Here is an 18136-nt window from a genome sequence, read left to right on the forward strand (position 1 = left end):
CGTGAGATGTACATATGTGCTATGATGATGACTATCTGATAAGCTATGCGGCTGCATATGGTCCATGTCTAATAAGTAATGCTTGCCATTTGGTCAGTTAATTGATATCAACCTCTGATACGGACCTCAAGTCGCAGTAAAACATCAAGTGAGTACTACAGTACTCCAGAAAAGGACATCACTCTCAAGTAAGTTCACCAAATAATCCGCCGAACTTTCCTGCCAAAGAACATTACAGGGATAACATCCCCACGCAAACCATCCAACCCACATACCAATAACCCCCCATCAATCACTTCAATCTATAATCCTCCTTCACCAAATCCGCCGCCCTCTCAGCAACAGCATACACCACCGCCGCCAACGACGGACTCACCATCATCGGCACAACACTCGCATCCACAACCCTCAACCCCTTAACCCTCTTGACCCTCAACCTCTCATCCACCACCATCCCCAACGCACAAGTCCCAAGCAAATGCTGAAACGGAACCGCACTCTCCCTGACAAACTCCTTCACCTGCTCCCCAACACCAACATCCACACCCGGATCCGGCCTCACCCTCCTCGCAACCTTACCCCTAACCAACTCCGACCGAAACACCCTATCCGCAAACCCCACCCCCGCAGCAAGCACATCCACATCAGCTGGATGAGCCAACAGCCCGGGACTAATATCCGGAGCTTGCATCGGATCATCCGACACCACGTGCACCCGCCCGCGGGAAACAGGATGCATCTGGCTCATCGAGATAGAATAACAATCATTAAACCCAGACGGCGGACCGGACATGACTGCCCCAAGATTATCGACCGCGCGCGCGGTATCGAAGTTCTCGGGCGCGCACATGTACTGAATACAGGGACAGGTAGGATCTTGAATACGTGCTGCGATGATCTTCCGTTGTTTGTTCTGAAGAACGGTGTCCTGTTTCGTTGACGCATTTTTGGGGTCCAGGAAACAGGCGACTGTTTTCTCGAGGTCCTGTTGCTCAACTTGTGTCGCGTAGGGCGTGTAGCCTGTTATACTGAGTGATCCGGACAACGCGCCAGTGTGTTTCTCCTCGTAGAGTTTCTGGTGTTCCGCGAAGATAGCATGATCCCGGAGTAGCGAGTCGACGGACGTATACCCCTGTGCGAGTTCATATACTACCGAACACAGCGCTTGATCTTGGAGATTATTCCCCACGTCCATGTTCGGAACAATGCACGGGATGCTGATTCGGCCGAGGACGTTCGGGTCGCCTATCCCGGATAGTTCTAGGAGCTGAGGGCTCTGCACGGCGCCGGCGCTGAGGATGACTTCCTTCCGTGGATGGACGGTGTACGACGTCCCGTGGTGGAGGAATTCCACTCCTGTTGCCTGGCGCTCGCTGTGCTCGTTCGTCCCAAGGGTGATTTTGCATACAAGCGCGTCTGTCAAGACACGTAGATTCGAACGGTTGGTATTCGGGGCTAGGTATCCGCTTGCGGCGTAGCTGCGCACTGGTCTGTCGGTGCGATCGATGGTGAACAGCGTGCGGTAGAACCCCAGGTGGTTTCCAGCATACGGATTCTCTGGTCGCGGCAATCCAGAGACAGTATCAAGAGCAGGTATGAGATCCTTCTCGAACGGCGCATGCCAGGTGCCAAATGAATGGTGGATCGGTCCCTCAGTCCCATGTAGACCAGGATCCAGCGGACAGATACTCGTATCCCGGGACGTGATATTCGGCTGATCCACCTCCAACTTCTCATGCTTCTTGAAATACGGCAGTAAATCAGACCACTCCCACCTCTTCACTCCTGTGGTCTTGCCCCAGTCGTTTATTTCTTCTTCTGTTGGTCGCCCCGACATCATGAAGTTTAAGCCGCTGGAGCCGCCTAGCATTTTGCCGCGGTGGGTGGCGTAGGTTTTGTTGTTCACGCCGCTCTGTGTTTTGTTTCAAGTGAGCATTAATCCTGTACTGGTCTGTGGTAGTGGTGTAGACGCACCTGTGGAGAAGTCTGGAAACACCAGTCATATTCTGGATCTTTCAGGGTCATGGCCATCCCGGTAGGTGTGTCCACCTTTGGATCACCTAGTCGTGAGACCCCGGCTTCGACGACTCCGACGCGAACATTGGGGTCTTCTGATAGACGGGCAGCGAGGACAAGCCCTGCGGTGCCTCCGCCGACGATTATGAAGTCGAAGTCGTCGTTGATAAAGTCTGTTACTGGGGTTGGGTCCATTGTGATGCGAGTGATATGGGTGGATTATATGAGAGTTGGGTACAACCTGACATGAAGGATAGCTTCATGTCATCTGTACAGGCATGGCAATTGCAGAGGACTGCAGAGAGCAAGCTTCATATACCCCGAGACTGACCTGGGTCATGACTTCAGCGGCGCTGGTGTAGAGTGTAAATAGTTACTAACCCCTCCATGCGACCGGACTATAGACTCTACATAAGATAAGAAAGACATACTCAGGGCTCTACTGTGACAGTGGAATGTGTTCTAGCCAGACTACAGCCATTGCTGCGAAAGAGCGATCTGTCAGTGTATCCGATGATGTTATGTCAGAGTTCTATAGAGAAATTTAAATAGCCGAAGAAAGTGGGTGGATCGCCGCTGAGTTAGGAATATGTCCAATAATTACAAAATCCTTCTAGGCTCATCCTAGAGCATGGAGGATTGTTGTTCAAGTGCAGATGCCAAAAAAAAAGGGTTGTTTTCATCAACTCCTGGAGAATGAAAAGTGGGACTGCTGCGGGTGATAAATAAAAAACAAAAAAGAACAGCTGGAGCTGCGGGGAATCGAACCCCGGACCTCTCCCATGCTAAGGGAATATTATACCACTAAACCACAGCCCCTTTGCTGTTGAAGACCTGCTTGTTATTATGCATTATCAGATAGATTTGACCGCGCGGCGTAGCACATGCTGCTCACAGACTTTTAGTCACATGGGAAATACCTCCTTCGGTACTCCATAGTTCTCGGGAAATTGTCGGAGACGGACATTCAGCCTAATATCGTTACTGCAGTCCCTAGTGACGATAATATTGAAGCACGGCCAGGGTGTGCATCCTACCATGCGAATATGTATTTACTTCCGCCCGAAGCAGGGCTTTTGTTGGGTAGCATCGGAGCCCAGTCATTGCAGCAAATAGTACTAAATGGTATTTCTAGAAAGGGAATAAATGCTATGTAACTTTTAATGTACGCGGCTTTAGTGCCCAATTAAGCAACAAAATCCCGAACAGAGAATTAAAATCAATACCGAAAGCACACTCATCCGTAACCCTTGTGCTTGCCACACTCTTCCCCCTGTTGCCTTTCTGATCTGTCCAGCTCTCATCCTTACGAGATCTCAATAACAGGACCTGTGTAGACATGACGAGCCCTCAAAACATAATAGATAATAGCCAGAATAACGACACCCATAGTACCCACCACACTGTAATTCATATTCGTCACCGTCACTGGCAATTCAGTAGGCCAGTAACTGAAGAAGATGACAATCACGATGTAAATCACCGCATAAGTGTTGATCAAGATACCCCAGACGCCCGGGACACGGAACGGACCCCACATGAGCTTAGCTCCAGGGACATTGACCACAGTGTCGTCACTGGCATTGTAGTTGCTGATGGCGCCGCTGCACCGCCGCCAGAGAAGAAGAACCGCCACGATCAGATAGGAGGAGTACAAACCCGAGACCGCCATGGAGACGACGTCGTTGAGGGCGACGGCGGACCCGATGTTGATCAGACCGAGCAGGCAGCAGATGGTCATGGTGAGGAGGATGGAGTAAGTGGGGAGGAAAGTGCGGTTAGAGACCTGTGTTGATGTTAGCAATTATCTTCATGTGTACGATGCAAGGCACATGGAAACATACGTGGCTCCAGACTCGCCAGCCAGGGACACCACGGTCGCGAGCGAACGACCAGAACTGGCGAGAGGTGGCAGTCAACATGGCAAGGGCGGCGCAGATACCGACAATAACGAGGATGGAGGACAACCCCAATGCACCTGCGACCGAGCCGGTTGCTTGCTGGAAGATTTCCATGAAGGGGTAACCCGTAGGAGACTCAAGGGCCGCATCAACACTGCCCATGCAGAAGAGAGTGGCGATCAGCATGGTGAATCCCAAGGTGCCGTTGATGGCAACACTGAGGAGAATGGCACGGGGAATGACGACCGTGGCATGGTTTACTTCTTCGGCCATCTGTAGAAGTCAGATGTTGACCATTGTGCAGTACATGGCGGACAACTTACATGCACGGCAGCATCACCACCTGCAAAGGCAAACACACAACCGGTCATACCGACGAAAAAGGATATACCATCGGTGTAGAGATTTCCACCATTTGTAAAGTCCTTGAAGACCGACTCGGTCGATTTGTGGTCGGACATATATGTCATGGGGATGAGCACACCAAAGTATCCCAAAATGTGAATCATGAGGATGAAGGTTTCCAGGCGAGGAAGAAACTTTCCTCCGATAATGTTTACAAGAAGAGCTACGACCACAACCGCCCACATCAGAAGGGTACCCTGGTAGGGCTGCGAGTTGAAGCTGTTCCGACCCAAGATAATGGCACCCAGAATCTCAGTTCCAGCCATGTAAGACGACGATGCAAAGGCGGCCTGCCATCCGATCACGGTCAACCATCCTGCAGTGATGGTCAGTAAAATACACGGTCGCTGTAATAACATTGTGGAAGAGCGCACCTGTGATGTAACTGAGAAATTTCATATGCTTGTAAGGTGCAAGCATGGCACACCAGTGATATTGGCCCCCGGAAGTCGGCGCCCTTGCCAGGTTAGTATACCACCAGGGAATGGGTATCCTGACTTTGACTTACATGGACGCCATTTCGGACAGCAGCACGAAACAGCAGGCTGTTCCCGTCCATGCAAAGATGAAAGAGTATACTGCACCGGCAGATCCACCACTGTATGTTCAGTCAGCTGCGTTCATGGTCCGATCATAGGCTGAACGTGGGATAAACGACTTTTCGAGGGGAATAGTAAACGTCCTGATCTCTGTTAGTTGCAATGTTCCGCACTCTCACAGCCATAGATGGCCTTACGATAGAATACCCTCCCAGGTGCCGAGAATGGTGCAACTGAGACCGATAATTGAGAGAATACCAAAGTTCCGCTGCAAGAGCACAAGACAAGCATTAGTTTCTCCAAATCCACAGCATAGTATCAAAAGGCTGTGACATACCTTCAGGACAGCCTTCTTGCCCAATCGTGCAAGAGCCAAATCATCACGCGCTCCCGAGTCGGACCCGGTTACCTCTCGGTTGGCCGAGTTGGCTCGGTTCTTCAATTCGTAGGACGCCATGGTAAAAACTCAATTGCAGAGACCACGACCGGCGTGAGGGCGAAGAGTTGCAGACGCAGCGCGGTGTCCAGGGAGCGACCGATTAATATAACAGACAACTGGCCACCTAGTCCACTGCAACGTCAAGAAGCGAGATGCAGCAGAAATTAAGGCCGTTAGTCGAGATGCAGCATTCTAACGCCACTACCGTGCCTAGTGTCGTTGCTTAGCATGCACCGGGGCGTCCATACATAACCTAACATAGTACACGTACGGAGGGCGCCGGGCTCACCAGCCGGAGTAGGAAGGTTATATGAATCCAGGGGTAACAAACGACGACCCTGAACAATGACAGAAGCTGAACGCAGCACGCAGTAAGCTTTCTTGGAGGCGGGTCAGGTCAGGCCCGATGGGGGAGATGTAACCACCGATAGGACCTTGTGGGTACTAGGGTCAGTGTGTGGCAAGTGGAGGCCATCGGGACCACCCCCGGTCTAACAATATCTAGACTACTTTGTATCTAATGGGGGTTGCTAATCTAGCGTTAGAAGCTAGACTAGAGAACGGGTGGATGGCAGGCCCCAGTCCCCGCCCGGCGCAGACACCTTGCATGCAACGGACTTGTTAACTTGTTAGATAATGAGCCAGAATCAATCGTGACTGGCAAATTGTAATTGTGACTGGTGGGCCCGACTCGGACTCAGCTATCAATTCTTCCGGCGGGACTCGCCTCTGCGACCGCATGATATTCTAGTTTGATCGAGTTAGGCCAGCCAGCATTCCAATTCCCCTCCCTTCCGTGAATTGCTTGGGGCTTTCTCCCCCAAAGTCCTATGCTTATGGACATGGATGCCAGGTTGGCGATCGGAAAATAGAAACAGCCCAACACATCAAAGAAGATCCCCGTGAGCACTTTCACTGCAAAGTTCATTCTGTCTGGCCGCGTGTGTTGGATCGATCCAAGGATCTAGTGCTGATGTGGTACCGCGAATCGCTTGAGCGGGAGACAAAGACAAAGAAGGCAGGTCGGATAAGAGAAATTAGGCTCACCTGTTCGATCTAGAACAGTGGGAGACGGGACCGTGGTCGGAGCGAAGACTAATAGCAGACATTAATATCGAAAATAATGCTTGGAAGGGAGACAATTAATCCGTCGGTCGAAGGCCGGGCCAAGATACGAATGAAAACTGGCCAGCCCAGAGTAAATTAAACCCGACCAGGGTTGTCCCCCGCCGTCGTCTCACCGTCGGCTTCCATGCAATCAACCACCATCCTGGTCCGACTTTCCCTGCGCGTAGCCAAAGTCTATTGGCCTTTCTCCAATTGATGTCGGCCGCTCGGTTGACAAATGAACACACCAGGATCCGGATCCTAGCTGGCCATGCGATTTCCCATCCTCCCTCAGGAGGGAGGGGGCGTTTTCCAAGAACCCTCTCTCTGCCCACACCAGAATGACTGTCCGGGCTTCTCCCCTTCCCTGGTGCTTCCGGGTGAAAATAATCTACCTCAGTCACAGGCCCTGCATCGATCGATTTCTCGGCACCGGTACTCCGTATTATTATTTACTCCAGATTGTGCCCGGTCTCGCAGCCCTGGCCCAGCGCCATCACCCGACTCTTATTATCTCCATCAGTTCCAGATCGCTGCGTGACATGATTCCCGCCGAGAATCAGCGTCAGCACTCTGATTGCCCTCCATGGGACGGTTCACTGGAGACACCAAAGATCCGGCCGTCAATGTATCGACATGGTTCCTGCTCGTGACGGCTTCGTTGAGCGTCATCTTCCGGCTGGGGACCAAGTACGGTTCGTTCCGCACGCTCACAAACGATGACTATCTTATAGTTGTATCGCTGGTATGTCGATCTGCCGCCTAGACCCTCACAATGGCTCCAGCAGACTAACTACTTGCTCTGGATGGGGCGCGACAGATCTTCTGTATCGGCCAATCCATCGCTGTATCGATGGCCGTCGCAAACGGATATGGATACCACTACTCCACGCTTACCCCGGAGCGCTTCGACAACATGATGAAGGTATGAACTACACCTGCACCAGTATGCAATGTGCCTTTCTGCGGTCGCCTTCATCCTCCGGGATCCTCACTGAGAACAATCGGTATCATTTCAGTCGCAATACGCCGCCGCTCTCCTCTACATCCCGAGTCTATATTTCTCCAAAATCTCCCTTTCATGCTTCATCCGCAACCTGACGCCGACGGCCAAAGACCACCGTGTCGCCAACTTGGTGCAAATATCGGTGACTGTGATGGCCGTGATATGTCTACTGGGAACCTCCTTTCAATGCAGCGTACCGCAGACTTGGAATTACTACACGGGAAAATGCATGAATCTGGTACAATCTCACTACACTACGCTACCCCGACGATATACGCGACAAGGTTAACCAGCCCAACAGATAGCATGGCACTACTTTACGGGAATCATGAACATTGTGACCGACACCATGATCACCTCACAAGCGCTTTACCTAATCGCGCGCATTCAAACCTCCTGGAAACGCAAGTTCGTGTTCGCTAGTATTTTTCTATCTCGAGTCTTGTCAGTCTAGTTCTCCTATTATCCGACCGGACTACCAACTAACCAAACCACTTCTCCGAACAGAGTAATCCTAGTCAGCATCGTGGAACTCATCCTAGTCTCTCAGAACGACGCAACACACGACCCTTCCTTCTCCACCTGGGGCGTAACCATCAGCGTGGAAACGATTCAATGCCTCAGCATCGTGACAGCCTGCTGGGCGCAGCTTAAACCCTTCTTGAACATGCTCAAATCGAACGGCCTCCGGATCCAAGGCGTGGACTACCGATCGACAAATAACCGATCGAAATGGTCGACGACACGGTCGGCCAATCCCACGGAGAGCAAATTCACACGCAGCGGCGAGCACGAGTTGATGGGCATGGGGGCTGGACAGGGGAATATCACGACTGTGTCGGCAGCGAGATTGTCGGATGAGGATAGTCAGTCCAGCCAGGCGGGAATTATTCGGGAGGTGAGGACGTGGGTGGTTAGTGAGGAGGTGGAGTCATGATTATACCCTTCTTTTGTCTTTTTCCTTGTTCTTTTGCTTTTGACCACGTTCGATATATATTCCCCTTTGTTTTGATGGTGAATCAGAGAGCTGCAATAATACTGGATTGAATATGTGGATTTGGCTTGGACTTCATGTACATTATTACCCCAAGTCTTTTACTTTGTAACTAGCTCGCGTGATGACTTAATGACTCCCCGTACAAGATACACTCTTATTTTGAAGCTAAATGCCATGCAGTACAAGAAAGACAAGCAACAGTAGCAGCAACAAGCAGCAAGCAACAAGCAGCAAGCAACAAGCAGCAAGCAACAAGCAGCAAGCAACAAGCAGCAAGCAACAAGCAGCAAGCAACAAGCAGCAAGCAACAAGCAGCAAGCAACAAGCAGCAAGCAACAAGCAGCAAGCAACAAGCAGCAAGCAACAAGCAGCAAGCAACAAGCAGCAAGCAACAAGCAGCAAGCAACAAGCAGCAAGCAACAAGCAGCAAGCAACAAGCAGCAAGCAACAAGCAGCAAGCAACAAGCAGCAAGCAACAAGCAGCAAGCAACAAGCAGCAAGCAACAAGCAGCAAGCAACAAGCAGCAAGCAACAAGCAACAGCACAAGCACGAGCAGTGTCCCCATAAGCACGGAAGAACCTAAGCCAAGCAAGCAGCGGCGACACCGGAACTCCCACCATTAACGGAATAGGGGCTCGCTCGCAATCTAATCTAACCACCACACTAAGTCACCAAGTACAACATAACCTAAACTAGACTATCTAGCATCAAGACGGAATAGACCATTCTAAACTAAGTAAGTAAGCAACTAGACTCCAATGGCCTCGACTCGGGTAAAACCCAAGAACATTGGAATTGTTTCATTCGCGATCCCTCCACTAACTAAACCACCCTAACTCACTCTACAATAAACTAACTAACGCTCTAGTCTCCGAAACTGACGTGGCTTGCATGTGGCCCGTCCTTCTAGACTTGACATTTCCACCCAATAATATTCTCGATAAAGTACTTAGTAAACCTCTCCACTTCCCGAGACATAAGGTGTAGGGATGGTGAGATGTAATTTCAATTTCATGAATTTCAATGATTTTCGGGAGAAATTTCATGTAAGGGTTTTTGGGGATTGTAAGGGTAAAATCACACTAAATTTGTATAGGTTTAGCGCCATAATTTAGCCAAAATCGTAGGTAAGCAGGTAGATAAGCAGGTAGATAAGCAGGTAGATAAGCAGGTATATTAACCAGTTGGCCAAGCGACATGGTAGAAATTACTAAGTATATACGCAGGCAGGTAAGGCAGGCAGGGCCTAATTCATTCAAAAACACCTTTAAATTAAACAGATGCTTGTTTCCTCTTTAGGATTAGTTCAAATAAACTAGTCTTGAGCAAAATCATTGAAATTTATATATTCTTATATATGTAGCAGTGTTTTCGGTGTTCAGAAGATCAAAATATATATATTTGCAGTGCAGAATAATAAGAAATCTCTAGTTTTCCTAGACTACCAGGGGATCAGGATCCTGATAATCTAATTGGTTAAACTAGTTAGAGCTAGTAATATGATTGGTCAGTTATGGTATCCACTAAAATCACGTGATAAATTGAAATTGTAAGGGTTCAACCGAGTGAAATTACAGAATTACTGTAATGGCTTCCCAAAAATGAAATTACACCATCCCTAATAAGGTGATCGTAGCACTGAAAGGTAAATTTCCCCGGGTACTAGTTGGAGGCGAGCACTTGGCTACTCCAGGGTAGAGAAAGGAGTAGCAGCCAAACCGATGATATTTAACAAATTTCACCAAGTCTATGATTGGTCTGCTGTTCCTTCCTTTTCCGATAGTACGTAGTAAAAGCACCAGCCATTCCCGCTCCCGTGCTCTGTGCCCTGTACTTCCGGGATATCGGATCTGGCGGTTAAGGCCGGGTAACTAATCCCATTTGATAATCCAGATCAACGCTGTGGCTACGACTTTTCTTCTTTCTCATTACTATTGCGATCGGCTTATATGTACTGATTATGTACGAGAAAGCAGCGCACCGTAGGTAGCTTTTACTGCCCTAACCGACATAGCCTAGTAACGAAGAGTGAATTTGAGAGGTTAATCTGCATTTGAACATTGGTATCTACTTTGGATCTATCATAAGCACAATAGGAAGAAACAATTCAGATATTTCGGTCCCTATAGCATACCATATCTCCTCACGATACTAGACTACCCAAAGTATCTAACAAAAAGCTGAAAAACATCATCATGCACAGTAGGATGACACAAAGCGAACACAGACAAAACCATAACGACTGTGACACCTGCTTCCAGGAATAGAACCTCGCCAAGTAATTTGTAAAAGTGTACCCGAGATGACCACGAAAACCCTTGCCAGGCGCCTCTGATAGTCATCGACTCACCCCGTTGTGCAGAGGCAGTGACTCGAATAAAGATTGCATATGTCGGAACAACCATTCCAAAGTAAAGAACCATGATAGTTCCTAGAAGTCTGATAAACTGCACCGTTTCTGAGACCTCCAACCGCTCATCTAAAGCACCAGCCAACTGAATCAAGTAGGTAGGCAGGTAGAAGCATATACTCGAGGCAGTACTATACAGTAAGATTGACGGGAATGCCTTCGACCACATTGACCACGTTAAAATGCGACGTGAGTAAGAAAGGGTTCCCGAGTGTCGATTTAGATTTGTGAGCACATTGGCTACTCTCAGGTATGAAAGTAGCAATTCGACTGTTAAGTTGAGCAAAGCGCACTTCAGTGGACTGAATTCCTTCATAGGGAACATAGAAATCACATAGATCTTGGCCAGCCGATGGAAGACAAAGATGGAAAGGCCTCTGAAATGCTGGCGCGAGAGTGATGGTTTCAATCTAGGATTGGGTGTTTGAGTCGCCATCAGTGTTGCGAAGACATACGCGTGGGTATACACAGCCTGTCGTTCATTAGTTTGACTTCACATCTAGTTCGCATGCGTTGATGATAGCTTACTAGAAGAAGCCCGAGCAAAGCCGCAGCTAGGAGGAGCACTACTGGTATTTGTTGGCTTGGGCTGTCTCCAGGGAGCTCCCACTTAGCAAGGTTTAACGACATGTTTAAGGGAAAAATTCGTGTATGGAAGGAAGCATTGCCAGAGAATCGTAGCACTGAAGTAATAAATGCGAGCTTCAGGGAAACCGGGTAGTGCAAAATGGGTCGGAGGCTCAGCTAGAGGAGTTAAGACCTATTCTCAAGATAGGAGGACAAGACTTCATTCGCTATGTGAGGGATTTTCTCGATTCAAGAATATTGGAGAAAGAGGACTTGGAACAGAATCACCAAGGGTAATAAATGAGAAGATATCCTTCTCTTCTCAACTTGGCAAGAGAAGTACTGTCTTCAGATATTAAGAGGTATAAGAATTTTTTTCGATTTTGACTGCATTATTAATAGATTCCATTTAATTAGACTATTGTATGACGCAGATAATCAGATATTAAAAATATATGAGGTGACTCAATTTTCTGGACATAGATACTTGGCTTTTTCTGTTCCTTCAGATCCAAAAGTCTTGCGAAATACACAGACTTCTTTTGGCCTTCTTTGTCATTATTATTTCTAGGACGTCACAGGCAGAAGGGGCGTCCAGCACGCCTGCAGACCGGAATAAAGTAGGCCCGGGGATACAAAATGCACCAATCCCACTGTAGGTTCTGTAGATAACTAATCAAAAGTTCTAGCTCAGTCAGTCAACCGTAACTAAAGTAACTATCCCCGATATGGCGAGTCAGAACCGATGCAATCAGCCAATCAATCAATCAATATTCTGGCAAATCAGAGGTGTTAATTCATATTGAGTGCATCCGAGCTCGCTTGAAACAGATTAGACCAGACCACAACCTAACGGACCAGACCAAACCGAAACAAAATCAAAGGCTTTGTGCTGCGGAATGCAAGTGATTATTTGTTATGAACAATTGATTCATGATTGTACGTTCGGAGTACTCCGTCCTGCTCTCTCCCGAACCAGAATCAGCTACCTGCAGATCATTAACTCTACTATCCGCCAGCCAGTCTGTCAGATGTGACGGCCAACCCGTACTCGGGCCTATGTCCGAAATCGGTGGCGTGCATGTGCCCTTCTTCCCCCCCGTGTGACTGACACTGGGACTGCTGAGGCAACCACCCACCTGTTGCAGACCAGCCTTTCAGTTCTTATTCCATCGTCTCGGATCCTTCATAGACAGGGCGGAATACTCTGCTCCTATTTTTCACTCTCACTGCGTTCATCGCACTCGTTGTACTCTCTCTCCCTCTCTCAGTCTCTCACCTTACAGAGATGATAACAGCTTGGTAGTTGTTGCATGGCCGGAGTGGCGAGAAAGGTTAGATAGCGTAAAGACCAATAAGCACAAAGGTCAAAGTCAAAACCTACGATTACCCGACTAGCTTCATCCTATGGCAGACAATGATAGCTATTATCTCTCCTAGCTTACCTGTTCCTTAATAGACACAAAGGAGAGAAAGCGGCTGTGTGACGCTGCAAAACAAAGTAAATATGATATCCCCCGAGGGGGAATAATTCCGGAAGATGGCATGGCATGCATTGCACGTTTGAAGTAAAAAGCCCCACAAACTCTATCATGATGAGCTTCCATGTCAGAGTTCGGGACACTCACTGCCAGATCCAGAGAAATACACGACGACTAGAAGACGAATCTGACAGCAGGCACACCGCAAAACAAGAGACTTGTCAGAAATGTTGAGGTTAGAAGCGAATAGGAATGGGTTGGGACTCGCGAGGGGAAATGAAAGAAAAAGCAATTCGTGACAACGCAGGGCAGCCTCGGCCCTTTGCCCCCCTCTCGACTCCGCCTTTGGTGGCAGAGTGCCCCCCGGCACAACTTCATGATCATCGCAGGGAGAAGAGAAAGACCCTGGCAGCTGCTTGGCAAGGGAAGACTCCGCCCGTATGAGGCTGTGATTAGAGGCAGTGCAATACAATAAAGAGGTTCACTAACAATTGTGTTTGTGACTGGAGTCCGGGAGCTAATGTATGCACATTGCGACCCGGTGGGAACTGTTTCTCGTCATGCTTGTCTACAGAATCGACTATCGCACCAATTTAGAACTCTAGCCAAAGAGGAGACCACTCTGTCGACCCACATATTTGTCGGCGGCATTGACTACTCCGTAGTGAAGAACGCGATCTGGTATCATGACGTAGAGGTTTTCTTGAGTGACAATGGCGAAGGATCAAACAATAGCCACGACCCATCCCATTCCCCGCCGATGCCACCAGCCCGGGGCTCACTAGCCTGGCCTCAGAGAACTCGGGTTGAGCATACAAGCGGCGGCTCTTACAGTCAAGTGCCGCTTCCCTGGTTACATCGGCGAAGGTGATCATATTACTTTTTCATTGGCAACACATCCTTTCCCTGACACCGACCCTTATTCTCATTCGTGAGCTGGCCAGAGTCCCTCCCACATGGGCTACAATTAGAGCTCTGATCTGTGCCCAATCAAGCCTACCCACCAGGCACTCTGGATGACTAACGGCACCCTTCCACTGTCAATTAACGTTCCTGTGAGGAAAAAGCCCCAGGAGATTGCTCAGACGTGTTGCCAAAAGCTTTTTTGCCTCCTCCGCCTCTCTTCGCGGTGGCATTTCTCCCAGAACCTCCATGCTTTTCTGCAGCTGGCAGCACTATCGCGACTGGTATCCAGGTCCGTAGCTCTTGTTGAAAGACTCCCACACCTTTGCTCCTCATCGTCTGGAGCTATCTGGTTGGGTACGTCATCGGAGAGAGCGACGCGGAGTAGGCTGTCAATTCAACGGCCCTGCATTTCACATCCATAATGACAAACCCTTTGGCTATATCTTTACCTAAAGGTCGTGAGTATCGGTTGAACCACAGTAATATATGGAACCTTCTCACGACTAACCACGGTTTCTGCTTCAGACAGCTCCAGTGACGCCGGTAAGCCCTCACGAACTCGCGGCTTGCTTCGGTCCGCCAAGCGCATACTCTCCCTTTTCCTCCCCCGAAAAATATTCGATCACCAACAAAGGTCAGAAGGTAAAGCGAAGATGAGCAATCGGGAAACCAACCATGAGTTTGTTGTCGTGGGGTCCCAGGCAAGGCGGCCTAGGAACGGCCGTGAGTTCACGGTGAACCGAAACCATGATGTACGGCTATATCGTCCCGTAATGGACGACCAGAATAATCCCCCAGACATCCCAACGTACGACAACCCCGATTCATACAGAATTGAGAATTCCAGCCGGAGAACTCACGGTCGCAACTCCGATTCCGCTTCGTCAAGTAGTAGGATAAGCGCAGCAGTGTCTCCTGGACTATCCACCCTAGCCAGCGCAGGCATTAGCACCGATCAGACAACACCATCAGACCCGCAAACCGAGTTCAGGCTACCTGGTGATGATGAATATATCCGAGCGACGTCTCTGGACCGCATCTCCCAGGTGAACCTCTCCCCGGTTTCAACGAACAGCGAGTATAGCGAGGAGGTATTCATGGTTGGCAGCAACCCTGCAACCAAGGTTTCGGCATTGATGGCACTGGATACACAAGCATCAGCCAATTTGATGGATATTGAGTTACAGCAGGAGTTGGAATTGGAGATGGAGCCTTGCGATCAGGAACTCGTCCCATTGCAGACCAAAACCGGCAAGGACCGAATCAAGCCGTTTGGCATCGCGAAGGGCGTCTCATGGCATTTTGCCCAACGCGAAAAGACATTTACCAGTGACTTCCTGGTTGTGGATATGAAGAACTATAATGCCATCTTGGGAAGGAAGGATATCAAGAAATTGGAGATCCTCAAATCTGGACCTGGCCTTGAACGCCGTACGACGATCCGGATGTTCCGCTCGTGAACATGATCCATGTCATGTTTGAGCATGACGACACTTTGACCCATTGTGGATGCGCACCAACCTCATCCCACCATCGGGGGACTCTACGAATTCTTATATCTACTTTACGATTAATTGTGATACCCGAAAGGGCAGCTGCGGATATTGCATCACACATGTATTTTGGGGCAGGTGCTGCCCAGCTTTGCACGGACACAGCAAGGTTCCGACCAGTCAATGACCGACATATTTCTAATGACGGGGTGTATCCTAACTTATGATTGTCTACGTTGCACATGTCCGATTGAGGCGCATTGATGATTTGTCTTGAACCTAGTTAGTTACCTTGGGCGGCGTTTTTGTGGAAAGGGAATTGATCATGGCTGGTTGGGAGAGCATTGGATAAGGCAAGGGCGTGTTTCAGTAGTTGATTCGCGGGATATTTGTTTGATTAACGATACGTGGGAGCACTCTGTGTCGCAAGCGGTGACACATTCAATTTTATTACTTACTCTGGACATGTCATCCTCAACTACGTACTTATTTCCACTTTGTCTGTGTGGCACTTCCGTGTCGGCTAGTAGTATGAATATCTGCAGCTATTTCTCGTTTCCTTCCGGTCGCACATCCCCGCACTGCCATCGGCAATGATCCTCTCATGCAAAGGAAACATATCGTCGCCAATGATCGTGAGGGGTTGGTTTCTGCTAGTGGCATCAATACCCAGCCGGATCTTCATTCATGCCCAATCTGCACGACATGCCGAATAATCATGAGCTGAATGTATACTATGACAAGGGCTCCGCTGCTTGGTCGATAGACAAGGTAAGTGAGGAAGAGGAAGATAGAGAGATATGCAGCCTCGCGTAACGAAAAAAGGGTAGGACGGATAGAAGAAGAAAATAGGAGTGCATACGATCTACGGAGTACGAAATGATGGTGGATGGTGCAGTTGCACATCCCACCTACGAGGGGTTGCGCGTGGATAGTCAGTCAGTCAGTCCGTCGAAGCTGCGGCTCTTGGGTGGTCCAGATAATGTCTGGTCTATATGAACCTGGCGGCGTTCTCTGTGTGAGGCCATCCACAGACAGCAGCTTGAAGCTGACCCTCCCTCACGAGTGAACCGACCGAGCCATAACAACGCAAGCAAGTGCACCCAACGCGAAACCATGGTACGTTTGGTACCTTACACAGGGCTTCTGAACCCTCTTTCCCTACCTTTCTATTTGCATCTGTAATTCAGGCGCTTACCAGTTACCATTATTCAGACAGGACCCAAGACGATAGAAATTCGCTGCCTCAGGCCAGACGAGAAAACTGTCCACCTCAAGGCCGCTGTCTCTGAGCGATTGGACGTTAATGTCCTCACGCAAAGAGGGCTCCAGGAGCTGGGAGATATCCAATTGCAGCGCAATGAGATACCCAAAACAGTCTACGATTCAGATGGTGTTTCATACATAGTGCGCGATGTAGTCCGGCTGAGTATTTGGAAGAAAAGCGAAACCAAACTGTCAAGACAAAATTTCTACGTTTCCATGAACGACGATGAAGCGCGCTTGGATACCCAGTATGATGCGATTTTAGGGACTCAGTGCAATGTTGGACGGTCCAGCGATGAGAAGGCCCTCCCAGTTGCTGTAACCCAGCTAGCACCGCAGAGTGCAAGTGAGTCTATCGTTTTATATTTCTAGCCAACGAAGAAGTGATGCAAACTGAACACTCTTCTAGATGATAAGGCAACCCAGGAGAAAAAGAAGCGCGAGAAAGAGGAAGCTTTGGCGAAGAAGAACCAACAGTTGCGTGAACAGCAGAAAAAGCAGGCTTTCCAGGGTAGATAACAGAATGGGCTAAGATTGGCGACAAGGCGGACTTGTGAAGCGCGCTACTTGCAAGACTAAGTGTGCCGGGATTATCGCCAGGTTTGTGAGAATGACGCAGAGGCGGCAAATAGGCTACATCTGTATGCATTTGAGCTGATGAATCTGTTGGATATGAATAACTACTCTCTGAAACTCGATAACAACCTGTCACATGTATGAGATCACCCTTACGCAGAATGACTGGGAAGGAGGGCTGCTGCGTGCTCCTCCAACAGCGAAGGACTCTGGGCGAAGGATTGGAGCGGGGAGATTGACACGGACTTGATTTGTCCTTCCGGGACGATCGGTCGTACTTAGCATTGGAGGATCCAATCCCCTCACACCAGCCCGCTGCACGACGACAAAATGAGACATATCAGGTGGCACCTGCATAAATAGTCGAGCCTCCAAGCTATGCCATTCGCTGGACGGGTGTTCAGGCCGTCAAGTGCCGGCTGATGTCCCGCACAGTCAGCGCAACTCACCGCTGGTAAAAAGAAAATTCTCGGAGGCTTCTCGGATTGAGTCAGGGAACTAGCAATCAGGAGAGTCGATCACGAGAGGGAGTTGGGGTTAGTGAAAGTGATACAAACCAGTGATGGAAAGGCACCCAGATGGGTATTAAAAGCAAGTATACATCACACTGCCTCGCCACGGGGGAGTGTTGGAAGGTGGCGCAAGATGAAATTTCTGGGGTCCAGGGACTGTCAAGCCCTGTTCAAAGAATTGAGTAGCCTCGAGCAGATTGGGCTCTTTATGTACTTTGGACAGAGCAAATGCAACTCTAGGGCGTCTGACGATCGGCTGAAGCCCACCTTACAAGAGGTTGGCCCCACGCTAATGCGGTATTGCAGGGAAGGCAATCCTCTAGTTTTGCTCATGCAAAGGAGAAGAGGGCAAAGCCGCAGCGCATATCATGAAAGTGATTGGACAAGGCACATTGCCAGAATAAGAGCGATGTTCTTAGGTGGGCTGAGCTGCAGACACGGCATGATTTCCAGTGCTTCCATTTCGTATTCCAAAAAGGCCAGGATTACCCGACCAGCCAGTAATCTCTTGGAC

General features: G+C 49.2%; 5 protein-coding genes and 1 non-coding gene across 6 annotated transcripts; 3 read left to right on the plus strand and 3 right to left on the minus strand.

Moving 5' to 3' along the window:
- Positions 1 to 292: 292 nt before the first annotated feature.
- AtWU_01290 (GMC family oxidoreductase) lies at positions 293 to 2211 on the minus strand (the record flags this gene model as incomplete). Its single annotated transcript, XM_035496404.1, has 2 exons — positions 293 to 1912; positions 1975 to 2211. 2 exons carry the CDS (start codon positions 2209 to 2211, stop codon positions 293 to 295), a joined length of 1857 nt encoding a protein of 618 aa, XP_035352297.1.
- A 552-nt stretch (positions 2212 to 2763) lies between these two features.
- AtWU_t29 lies at positions 2764 to 2835 on the minus strand. Its single transcript has one exon. It is a non-coding gene; the product is annotated as a tRNA-Ala (tRNA).
- Positions 2836 to 3322: 487 nt separating this feature from the next.
- On the minus strand, positions 3323 to 5318 carry AtWU_01291 (putative GABA permease; the record flags this gene model as incomplete). The annotated part of the gene is made up of 8 exons (XM_035496405.1): positions 3323 to 3802; positions 3861 to 4190; positions 4241 to 4638; positions 4697 to 4779; positions 4831 to 4920; positions 4981 to 5004; positions 5059 to 5129; positions 5199 to 5318. 8 exons carry the CDS (start codon positions 5316 to 5318, stop codon positions 3323 to 3325), a joined length of 1596 nt encoding a protein of 531 aa, XP_035352298.1.
- A 1675-nt stretch (positions 5319 to 6993) lies between these two features.
- Positions 6994 to 8350, plus strand: AtWU_01292 (uncharacterized protein; the record flags this gene model as incomplete). The annotated part of the gene is made up of 5 exons (XM_035496406.1): positions 6994 to 7152; positions 7228 to 7332; positions 7427 to 7651; positions 7715 to 7857; positions 7921 to 8350. The coding sequence occupies 5 exons, from the start codon at positions 6994 to 6996 to the stop codon at positions 8348 to 8350; spliced, it is 1062 nt and encodes a 353-aa protein (XP_035352299.1).
- A 5846-nt stretch (positions 8351 to 14196) lies between these two features.
- AtWU_01293 (retropepsin-like aspartic protease) lies at positions 14197 to 15235 on the plus strand (the record flags this gene model as incomplete). Its single annotated transcript, XM_035496407.1, has 2 exons — positions 14197 to 14233; positions 14301 to 15235. The coding sequence occupies 2 exons, from the start codon at positions 14197 to 14199 to the stop codon at positions 15233 to 15235; spliced, it is 972 nt and encodes a 323-aa protein (XP_035352300.1).
- Positions 15236 to 16384: 1149 nt separating this feature from the next.
- AtWU_01294 (amidohydrolase family protein) lies at positions 16385 to 17053 on the plus strand (the record flags this gene model as incomplete). Its single annotated transcript, XM_035496408.1, has 3 exons — positions 16385 to 16387; positions 16484 to 16880; positions 16944 to 17053. The coding sequence occupies 3 exons, from the start codon at positions 16385 to 16387 to the stop codon at positions 17051 to 17053; spliced, it is 510 nt and encodes a 169-aa protein (XP_035352301.1).
- Between the last annotated feature and the right edge of the window lie 1083 nt (positions 17054 to 18136).

The sequence above is a fragment of the Aspergillus tubingensis genome, assembly GCF_013340325.1.
Source record: "Aspergillus tubingensis WU-2223L DNA, scaffold_3, whole genome shotgun sequence".
In the NCBI taxonomy this organism is placed as follows: Eukaryota; Fungi; Ascomycota; class Eurotiomycetes; order Eurotiales; family Aspergillaceae; genus Aspergillus; species Aspergillus tubingensis.